General features: G+C 40.5%; 3 protein-coding genes and 1 non-coding gene across 4 annotated transcripts; 1 reads left to right on the top strand and 3 right to left on the bottom strand.

The window, feature by feature from the left end:
• Window positions 1–1,756: 1,756 nt before the first annotated feature.
• Window positions 1,757–2,223, top strand: BCR41DRAFT_401653 (hypothetical protein; the record flags this gene model as incomplete). The annotated part of the gene is made up of 2 exons (XM_022029236.1): window positions 1,757–2,005; window positions 2,080–2,223. 2 exons carry the CDS (start codon window positions 1,757–1,759, stop codon window positions 2,221–2,223), a joined length of 393 nt encoding a protein of 130 aa, XP_021875929.1.
• Window positions 2,224–4,077: 1,854 nt separating this feature from the next.
• BCR41DRAFT_342728 (hypothetical protein) lies at window positions 4,078–5,063 on the bottom strand. The gene is made up of 3 exons (XM_022022303.1): window positions 4,447–5,063; window positions 4,306–4,357; window positions 4,078–4,220 (listed from the first exon to the last, which is right to left on the bottom strand). The coding sequence occupies exons 1-3, from the start codon at window positions 4,945–4,947 to the stop codon at window positions 4,096–4,098; spliced, it is 678 nt and encodes a 225-aa protein (XP_021875928.1). The 5' UTR covers window positions 4,948–5,063; the 3' UTR covers window positions 4,078–4,095.
• Window positions 5,064–6,724: 1,661 nt separating this feature from the next.
• BCR41DRAFT_t149 lies at window positions 6,725–6,797 on the bottom strand. Its single transcript has one exon. It is a non-coding gene; the product is annotated as a tRNA-Lys (tRNA).
• Window positions 6,798–10,134: 3,337 nt separating this feature from the next.
• BCR41DRAFT_375370 (hypothetical protein) lies at window positions 10,135–10,437 on the bottom strand (the record flags this gene model as incomplete). The annotated part of the gene is made up of 1 exon (XM_022026945.1): window positions 10,135–10,437. The coding sequence occupies one exon, from the start codon at window positions 10,435–10,437 to the stop codon at window positions 10,135–10,137; it is 303 nt and encodes a 100-aa protein (XP_021875927.1).
• Window positions 10,438–10,577: the final 140 nt, after the last annotated feature.

The following is a 10,577-nucleotide window of genomic DNA, read 5'->3' as shown; positions in this document are numbered from 1 at the left end:
TGGCTGGCTCCAAATTTTGAATACTCAATGGAAGTTGTGAAGATGAAAAGAAAAAAAGTGATGCGCGCCAAGCGTGATGGAAGGCTCTTTCACGTGGCCGGAAATTAAAAAGATCCCTCAACGCTTTCAGGAAAGTCTTTCATGGGTCATGCCGCTTTCATTTCATCCATTGAAAGCATACCATATCTTGTCACTTTTCCTTATCATATTTCGAATTTCATGGGAGTTAGACCATGGCCTTTTGCAATTATATCCACATCCAATTTACTTCCTTCCTTCCTTTATAAAAACGAATTCTGAACCATGACCTTCAAGTCCACCAGGTTCACCAATATGTTCAGTTTAATAACAAAAAAAAAACCAATCAACTTGGCATGGCCTTTGGTCACTTCATTTTATTGTCAGAAATAGCGCAGGAGTCTGATATGGAGAGAGTGCAAGCGAGGCTTGATGCTCTTACGCTTGAGCTCAGAAACACACAGCAGGACCTTTTGGATGCCGAGAATGATCCCAAGCAGACCTATCTGCAGCTCTATTGAGCTGGAAAATACAAACACGCACGTCAGGAGGCCAAAGCTGAACTTGATCCAGTTACTCTAAGGTTCGACTCGAGCTGCTAAGGATACTCTTATCAACTGCGATCGTGCACGCCAGAAGGCCAACCGCATCGAGTTCTACCGCGTCCGCCTAAAGAGCAAGAGGTCTTTGTTGTCCTAAAGTTCCAAAGGCCTCAGCCATCACTAGTTGGAGGATTCCGCATCTTTACACAACAACGAAAGGTTGTTGACCGCAGAGTGAAGCAATTTTATTGCTGTCAACCCTGAGCTGAACGCCATCAAGGTTAAAGAGTTGCGATTTGATCTTTTGCCGAGAGGAGAAAACGTCATTCAGTATATGAGACGCGTCAAGAATGCTCCAACCAAGTTACTAATCATAGCTTTGTTCTCAAGGACGACAATAAGGAAGATAAGATGATTGAATATATTTCAAGAGCCTTCACCACCTTTAGTGGGAGTCACTTCTGAGCATCATCCGAATAGCCGATTGTTCAATGACATGAATATATAGTCTTTTTTTCTTTTTGTCTTAAAAAAAAAAAAAAAAAAAAAAAAAAAAAAGAGAGAGAGAAAGATGTATTTGCGTGTCTATTGTGTCAAAAGGCTTGTCGAGTGTGCCTGGGAAGGAGACAGAGGAAGGAGGGATCTTCGTCCCGTTGTTTTTTTATTTTTATGACGCTTGGGACATCCAAAAAGAAGGACGACATGAACAGACTACTTTTGTCTTTTGTTTATGAAATCTCCTGCCACTCTTTGTCTTCTGTCTTCCAGCCGCTTGGTTTTTTTACAATATAACTTTTTTCTATTCATTTAGCCCATTCACCGATTCTTTTTTTTTTTTTTTTTTTTTTTTTTGACTTTCCATGGTAGTCATGGCTATCAGGGTTAACAGCGAAATGCTCGAACTCTTCTTTTTTAGTACTCGGGTGTCAAGAAAAACAAAGTCTGTGGAAAGAGTAACAGAAGCGCGTGCTTCTGTATGTTATATATTTTCACCTGCTCATCATTGTCAATCTTTCCCGGAGATGGACCCAATTACGCTGCGTTTCTGTATCAATATCTCCCTAATCTCTTTTTGACATGTGTGTATTTTATGCTTGATAATGTCACAATAAAGTGGAAAAATAGGAATAGATGCTATGTCAAAGATCAATTTGTTCTTGTGTATGTATGTCTGTATCCATTTGAACAAACTTCTCATGACACCCCAGATCATGATGACCTTATTCATCCTTCGGCTGTCGTTGCACCACATAGGCTGCCTAGTCCTACCTTCCTTCCTTTATCGCCATCCAATGGATGCCAAAACGGCCGATCCTCATGATATGTCCAAGGATGTAGCAATGAATGAATTCTCCGGTTACATTGAACAACGGCCAATCTCGGAGTCCTATCTGGACAAGTTGCGCTATAAACAAATCTATGAGAATGTCTATGATACCCACGTCGTAAGTTATTTTGAGTGTAGGAGCAAGATTAGTTTTCACATTTGGGTATCACCTTCTATTAGCTGGTTACTCAGTCCACGACAACTTCTGTGCTATCCACACTGTCAATCTCTATTGGTAAGAGATCTAATGTTGCACGGACCAAATATATCTCGAAAGAGCACTGGAATACACTCAAATCCACCACCAAAGATATCAAGACTGGAATCTCATGGTGACAGGAAGCGATTTAAGGCTTTATGCCGAATACGACCCGATAAAGAAATAACCCCGACGTTGAAGGCAATCACCCTTACTCTAACGTCAATGGTAAATTCTCTCGCTCAAAGTCGTCAGCCCGCCGCGCGCCCAGGCACCCAATAACGATGAAACCAGTTCGAGGGATTTGAAACACAAGTACATAAATTACCATCGCGAAAAAAAAAAAAAAAAAAAAAAAAAAAAAAGTGATCTAAGGATGGTAAACGACATCGAAAACCCCACAGCAGACGACAGAGTTTTTGGAATCCTAGCTGGTGCACTCGAACCAACAGCGAAACGCTTACTCCATCACTCGAAGATCTGAAAACCATTTCTAGAATAAAAAAAAAAAAAAAGAAAGAAAGAAAGAAAGAAAGAAATCCCGAGCCTGAGACCATCAAAAATGCTATAACGGGCGCATGAAAGACCAATATGCTTTGATATGAATGTCGTCTGCTGCGATGAAGTCACTAGCCAGCTTATCACGAAGGCTAGCTTTCTGGGACTCTCAAGTTATAATTTCATAATGGTTGAGGCCACACCGAAGTATCCTAGAAAAATATACTTTTATTTTCTAATGCAACTTGCAAGAAATGTGTATTCATCTGGTTCATCTGAAAACATCCTATTCCAATTATTGCTTACGCAAAATGGCGGATATGGTGATTGTCCTGTAATAGTGTCATCTTTACTTCTTGTCCGTTGTCTAACTCTTTATTACTTCTCCCCCTTTTTGTTTGCCTGTTTCGCCCCTTTGCTTGGACATCGCGTCCCTTCCACCCTCGTCGGTGTGCCGTATAACGCGTTATCGATCAAGCTGAAGACGAACTCTAAAAGATCTTATTTTCACCCAAAATCATGATCTTACGATGCGATTTACTTTTAGACACTGATGGAATTAATCAAGTAGTTTATTTTGAGAGGAGTCGGGGAAATGGGGCAGATCGAAGCATACTTGTCCGTTTTGTGAAATACAGAAATATAGATACCTGTCATCTGGCATATTCTCCATTAGCATGTGATATATCCTGGTCTGGATAGTATGTCCAAGGGGATGAAGCTCAGGATCAGTGTCGGGCCACAAGCTCTTGTGTTGTTCGTCCCCTACCACAGAGTGGAATTTTTTTTTACTCTGACAAGCATTCCAAAGCTGAATCCTTATTGGAGTGATCCGTTAAGATCATCAAGACAACACTTATAAAAAAGAAAAAGTAATTGAAGCACTGGATCAACTAGCATCAAGTAGATCACTTTGTCTACTGGCGCGAGTTATTTTTACTTTTAAAGCCGTCTATTCTGTCTTTGCTTCTTCGCCTGTCACTTTTATCTTTTTTTCGTCAAAAACATCTATTTGTTATGCGTTCATGTATAATGAACATCAGCCTCCAGTACTCGTATGACCTTGCTGAGGGGATCTAGTGCGCATGCTATCTTATGTTTGCCTTGTCTATATTCTTCCTTTGGAATATATCCCTCTTTTTCTAATATACTTTTTTTTTGTCTCCATCCGCTATCCCTGAAGGGGATGGAGGATGGCATTATGGACTGCTAGAGCTAGATTTCGCCATATACTGGCACCCCAACGGCTCATTCCCTCTTCTTAATCGATATTTCTGCTCTCTTTACCTTTTTTTTCTTTTTACCAATTTTAGTTTTATTTTTATATTTTTGTTTGCCCTTCCTTCCTTCAATAAAGACCTTTGCAAATTTTAACATCACTTTAAAGTCCAGACTGGATTACAATGGGCTTTATCAATAACTAAATATTTCCCTGCTTTGGTATCTTTGCAAAGTCTACTTTTTTTTTTTTTTTTTTTTTATTTTTTTTATTTCCGTTGTCGTCTTTTCTGTCAACAGTCTACTCCAATTGAAGGGGTCTCAAGCGCTGAAAGAGGCTGTGTTTTTTCACTTCGTCCTGTCTCGGCATCTTGCTTCATAAGACTATGACCTGCATTTCGTAATGCATTTAGGAACGCTAAAAAGTATCCAGTAAAAAAAATAAATAAATAAATAAAGTAAAATAGAGAACCTTTTTTTTTACAATGTACTATTCTCCTTACATGGTACTCCAGACTTGGCTGCCCAATTGACAATGCTGGAAGGGATGTTTCCCTAACAATAATGATAAAAGAAGTCTTAGAAACATGAACAGCACTTAAAAAGGACAAGTTAAAATAAGAAGGAAAGAGTAAGGAGCATACCTTGGGGTTGTCAAAGTATGCAAACCAGATACGGCATCCTCGACCATCCTCTGTAGGCTGAATCACCACATCCTGTCGATATTCATCCACACGGACAGTACCAGGCTTTTCAGGCATAGCCGGATCTTCTACGCTCTTGCCATTGATACAGACTACACCATTGCCATATTCCTGAATCCCGAGTTCATAGACATAATCGCGAGGCGAGAGTGGCCAAGGAAATTTACTTGTAAAATGCAGTCGATTTGCATCTAGTTGTTTCCAGTTGGCCATGTTCTTGTCCCAGCTTTTGCGATGCTCCAAGTCAGTATATGCACGAAGAAGGTACCGAACAGGAAGATCAGGGTATGTTCCGAGTACTTTGTATTCCTTGAGCGCACTCTTCGCTACCGTACGGCGAAAGACTTTAAAGTTTGAGGCTTCAGTGAAGAGTTCCCAGCTGGCAACATCTGGGTCCTTGAGCTCTAAAAGAGCTGTGTTAACTTGTTCTTCTGTGAACATGACGACGCTTATGGTTTGAAAATGCAGATATAATAATCTGTGTCTAAACGAACTGCTTTTAATCTTGGTGGTCGAAAAGAAAAAGGAGAGGAAGAGAGAGGGGATGAAAATCTTTGTGCGGAAGAAGGAAAAAAAAAAAAAAGCAAAAGACCCTGCCTTAGACAATGTATATAAATATCCATACCGTCTTTCATCATCATCATCATTTTGAACCTTCTTTCCATCTCTCTCTTTCAAATTGTGCTTCACAGTGAGCGATGGAGGCGACAGGAACACTGGAGCTGCAGTCTCTTTTGACAAATAAAAAAAGAGGAAGAAGGGGGGGGAAGACTACTAACCAAACGTTAGCTCCCTCCCAAACAAAAGAGCAATCAAAATAACGATGATGCAAGTTGCTTATGCTTATTCACCTATTTTGATACATCAACCCTTTTTTTTTTGCCTTTGACTTTACTTCACACTCAGAGGGACTTGCTCCGCAATGCTGGAAAACCTACTGTCTATTTTGTACATATCCTGTGCATGCGCCATAAATCGTAGAAATGGCTGGCAGCGACGACTACAAGATATTGAATCATTACTTCTATTCAAGTTTGAAAGCTTCATTACGTCCAAGACGTTATTTTTCACTAGAAAATTGGCCTCCACCTTCATCTCTTGACCATAATTATTCTTCACGTACAAACATGAAGGTAAATCTGCAAATCCACAAAAATGAATAAAAATACCTACCTCTCTGGAAGTAATTAGAAATAACTCTGCATAGAGAGGTTATGCAATGTCACTCTTCTATGCATTCCATCTCTTTTTGCAATGGTTTTTGGGGCCGCTTAATGATGAACAATACAAACTTAGAAATGAACCTTTTGCTGTTTTGGATAGGGTTTAATAGTGTGGATGATAACTATCCAACGCTTTGAGTTGATATTAGACAATAGTCGAGAAGGGGGGTTTTTCTTTGCCTTCTGCCTAAAAACATGGCTTCCATGTCGACATTTTGAAGCATTACCAAAATTGAGGACATGCGCATCACTATTTGCTTAGTAAAAGGTTGTTGGTTGTTGAAGTGTCTAATCCAATGTACAGATGATTTTCACCAAATAAAGCTCAGCAGTAATAGTAAATCACTGCGATCAAAAAATATGTTATTATGTCTCTATACCGTTTCTGCTACTGGATTGAAGCTGGATGCCATGATTAAGAAGCTACAAGTTACAGAGACCTTGGGTAGTGATTTTTTTTTTTTTCTATTGGAGCTGAATAACTGAAAACAATGTTATGCTATTGAGTAGCACAAGGACCCGCATTGAACTTGTTGCTGATCTATAACTTATATCTCTATACAGTAAGTCAATAATGGTATACATGTATATCAGACAGTAAATTCTATTGAATGTATATTCCTTGAATGCAAATTTCGCAACCATTAAACGTAAAATATATTTTATACACCATTCGTAAGAACAAAAAAAGAGACCAAGATTTACAGAACATATTAATACTTGATCTTGCTCGCCGTAGAGGGATATTGAAGGTATATTATCTATTCTTAAGCTCAAGATAACTTTGTAGGTTGCTGGGTATACCAAGGCGAGAGGTAAAAAATATTTATTTGCACCAAGCAGACATGTAAAATGTATCCAACTTTTTTTTATTCATCTACACTAAAATTATTGAATCCTGTTGACACAATGACATAACACAAACGATGTTGAGGCGAGATACCAAAAAGTAAGATTATTATCATTAAAAGGAGGTTAAGTAACCTGCAGAAATACGCCCAATGTGGGGGTCGAACCCACAACCTTGAGATTAAGAGTCTCACGCTCTACCGATTGAGCTAACCGGGCCAATTAGATAACTTCGATAAACTTAATGACTTTATGGATAGATATAAATCATAAGCCATCATGCACGTGACCCAGTGAAACTTCTAGTTTTCCGGCTTGGAGTCGGTAATAGGGGCTCAATCGTCACGCCCAAGGGCTGAGTAGTATACTTGTCAGGGTACCCCCCTTGTGTAGCCCAGGGGCCGGGTTCGAGTCCTGGTTAAGGCACATAAAGTGAAGCAAACATGTGCCAGGCCAGGGATCTGCTTGAGTTTTTATATTTTCTCTCCGAGACAGCCTAGTGTTCTCCGTTAAGGCTGACACACCGCACATCTGGAGATGTCCAAGGACGGTGGAGACTCAGGCCGAGAAGTGGAAAGAGATAATCTAAAATGTGAATATGATAGGGGAGAGGACATGGAGGAAAGAGTTGAAAGCAGTGCAGGAGCAAGCACAAAGGGCCAGAGAGAGAGGTGTAGACCCACCAAGGACAAAAGAGCCAACTTTTACTGCGGCAGAGGAGGACTACATTTGGGGAACTCTGGAGATGCATATCGTTGGTGTGCGAGAAGTACAGTCCTCCAAAAAAGTGTTAGCATGTTTGTCACTTTTCTGGTTTTTCTCTTCTATCTCTTCCATATTACCTGCGTTTGCCCTGAAGTTAAATGTATACAATCTGGTATATCACTAGAGCCTGTATCAGGTTTCAGCTTTAAGTAAAGGCGGTTTAGGCTGCTGTTATAAACTTTTAAAATTGCGCCTTCCATTCTAACACTTTTTTGAAAAATGACATCTCGAACTTTATTTCTTCATATTTTCCGCTTTAATAGTCTATGTTACGTCCTGAGGCTAGGGAGTGTACCCAAATGGAGCACTCCCCTTTTTATTCATAGATCAGAGCAATTAGTGACGGCTATGTTGGAGCCTATATAAGGCTCCGACCTAGCTAAAATAATAAACAACTTTTGATCTCCTTGACTTCCGATTTACCATAAAACATTTCAGTCTATATAGCCTCCTTTGTTGTCATAGAGCTTCCTTATCCTCCTGGGCATGCTTTCATACAGTCCTTGAATTTCTTGTATATCAATCTTGCACCATATGTCTTGGAATCTCTCCCACAGTTCGTCGATGGATTTCGGAGCTGTTGGATAGTCTTCAAGCCCTCTCTTGACGCGCGCCCAGATGTTTTCTATTACGTTGAGATCAGGAGAATTTGCAGGCCATTTCAGAAGCTTGAGCTTGGCCTTCTTCACATACACTATCATGCAATACTGAAAGTATAATTCATTCCCATGTCCATTTCTTTTTCTCATTCCTAGAAACCGTATATGCATACACCACTCACACTTTGGTTTAATAAAGCTCCCGTCTTCTTCTACGTCATAGTTATGCGCTGTGGCATTAGCTTGTCTCATTTAGAAAGTTAATGACTTTTTTGTTCATGCAGGTCTCTCTTTCAGTTTTGCATGTGGTCTCAAATGTTGCCCATGACAACATCTGGTCGTCATTAAATGCGAATAAAAGAAGGACTTTCTCTCTTTCCTTTATGAACACTTGCTTAACTCTCTCTTAACTACACCTTCACAGAGTATGAGACCCACTCCACAAAGGAAAGTCAACGAAGCCAGGAGGTTAATGATGGCAGGCATGTCTACTAGAGAAGCTGCTTGTCAAGGACTGACAGGACGATTGCAAGAGAAGGTAAGTGATTTAGGAACAAGAATGAACCTAGGAGATTCAAGAATAGTTTTATTGCAGACTGAGGTTTACTATGTTACAAATCTATCATATTTATACTTGTTTGACTGAAGCGGAGACGCGCTTCAAGAACTCTAAATAAAGCTTACTCAAATATTTCCTAAGGACTTTTACCATATGCGGAACTCCAAGTGTTGAGTTAACTTAATACACAGGATCCGAGGAAGATATCTGGTGCAATCTTATTTCAAGGTTCCTTGGCACTATAAGTCTTGGTTATTGGTTTATAGCTCTTCTAGAATCCTTGGAGCTATTCACGGAGCTAGAAAACTAGGAGACGCGACTTGGCTTGACAGGCAAACTATGCATGGAGGAATGAGTGAAGGAAATGAGCGGAACAAATTAATCAAGCACACGTGATCTTTTTCAGATTCGAATCAGACAAAAGTCATTCATCAATTCATGAGCTAGACATTGCTTGCTGTTCGTGACACTGCTGCTAGTGTCGGTATATCACAATGGACGGCCAACAAGATCTATGCAAAGAATAAAGAGTACATGCCAGTTAATAAAGGTGGTCGACCAAGGAAACTACCTATAGATATCACGCAATATCTTAAGGTGAACATGAAACGAGGTACACTCAAGTCTGCAGTTGAGGCCACCGTCAGAGCCAACCAGCTCATACCAGCGGCTGTTTCTGAGACCACCGTTAGACGACGGCTCAAGGAGTTGGGATTGACAGCAAAGAGGCGTGTACGTAGGCCAGCTCTACGGCGAAGACATATTAAAGCCCGTTTGCATTTTCTCAACAAGTATATGGAATGGACTCTGAAAGATTGGAAAAAGGTTATTTGGTCAGATGAATCGAAAATAAACCGAATCTGTTCTGATGGCGTACAGTGGATCTGGGACGACACTCCGGGACGTCTCACTCGCAGGTCAGTGCAAGGCACTGTCAAGTTTGGGGGTGGTAATGTTAAAGTGTGGACATGCTTTTCATGGTACGGACCTGGATACATTGCAAAGATTGACAATAATATGGACGCACAACTTTACATCAAACTACTGCAGGAGGATCTACAGATGTCCCTTGATGACTGGGGGCTAAGTTAAAGTGATATCGTCTTTCAGCACGACACGGCGAGGATTGTTAGGAAGTATTTGAAATCAGTACATCTAACAGAAGAGGAAGGTACACTTCTAGAGTGGCCAGCACAATCCCCTGACCTCAACCCTATTGAACATGTGGGCAGAATTGGATAGGCGGCTCTCTAGATATCCGGAGCGAGCTAAGAGTTGTGATGAACTATGGGAGCGAATATCTGTTGAATGGTATAGAATCCCAGTGGACTTCTGCCGCAAACTCATCATAGGTATTCATAAGAGACTCCAAGCTGTCAGTGACGCCCATGGTTGGAATACTATCTATTGATGTAAAGATATGGCTTACAAAAGAATAAAGATCTTCGGCCATCGAATGAGCACATGCAAAACTGAAAGAGAGACCTTGTAATAAAGTCAGACTAGAGGAAGACTAGGTAACTAACCAGTTGGTGTGCAAGGGATCAAGAGAGGTACGTGGGCAAGGATGGAGGAAGCAAGTATAGTAAAGATAAGGTGTTTATTGCTACTGATTTGATATGGTACTACTAGACTATTTATATGTTTTGGTTGAGGTGACAGAGTCATCCTCGTTTGATGATTGATTACTAATCGAGGTCTTGGCATCTGAAAGGGTACTCGCTTCGCGCTTGTCTTCTGGAATACCATTGGTCAAGTTAGGGTCATGCGGATGAGTCATCTGGTCTTGCTGCGGATTGCGCAGCATTTGTTTGTTTGCGTTGGACACTCGATTACATTTAGGTTCGGCATAGACTCTTGGCGTAATGATGTCATCTATTTCCCAATCTCCGTTATCGGTCCAGGTGAGTGACCATTGTTTACATGACTTGCACATTGGATAGATGGAATTTCTAGAAGATCAGAACTTAGAGATTAGCTATCTCTGACAGACCTGCATGAACAAAAAAGTCATTAACTTTCTAAATGAGACAAGCTAATGCCACAGCGCATAACTATGACGTAGAAGAAGACGGG

This window comes from Lobosporangium transversale (assembly GCF_002105155.1).
Source record: "Lobosporangium transversale strain NRRL 3116 chromosome Unknown BCR41scaffold_66, whole genome shotgun sequence".
In the NCBI taxonomy this organism is placed as follows: Eukaryota; Fungi; Mortierellomycota; class Mortierellomycetes; order Mortierellales; family Mortierellaceae; genus Lobosporangium; species Lobosporangium transversale.
The sequence above is the reverse complement of the archived record's forward strand: the minus strand, read 5'-3'. Positions and strand labels throughout refer to the sequence as shown.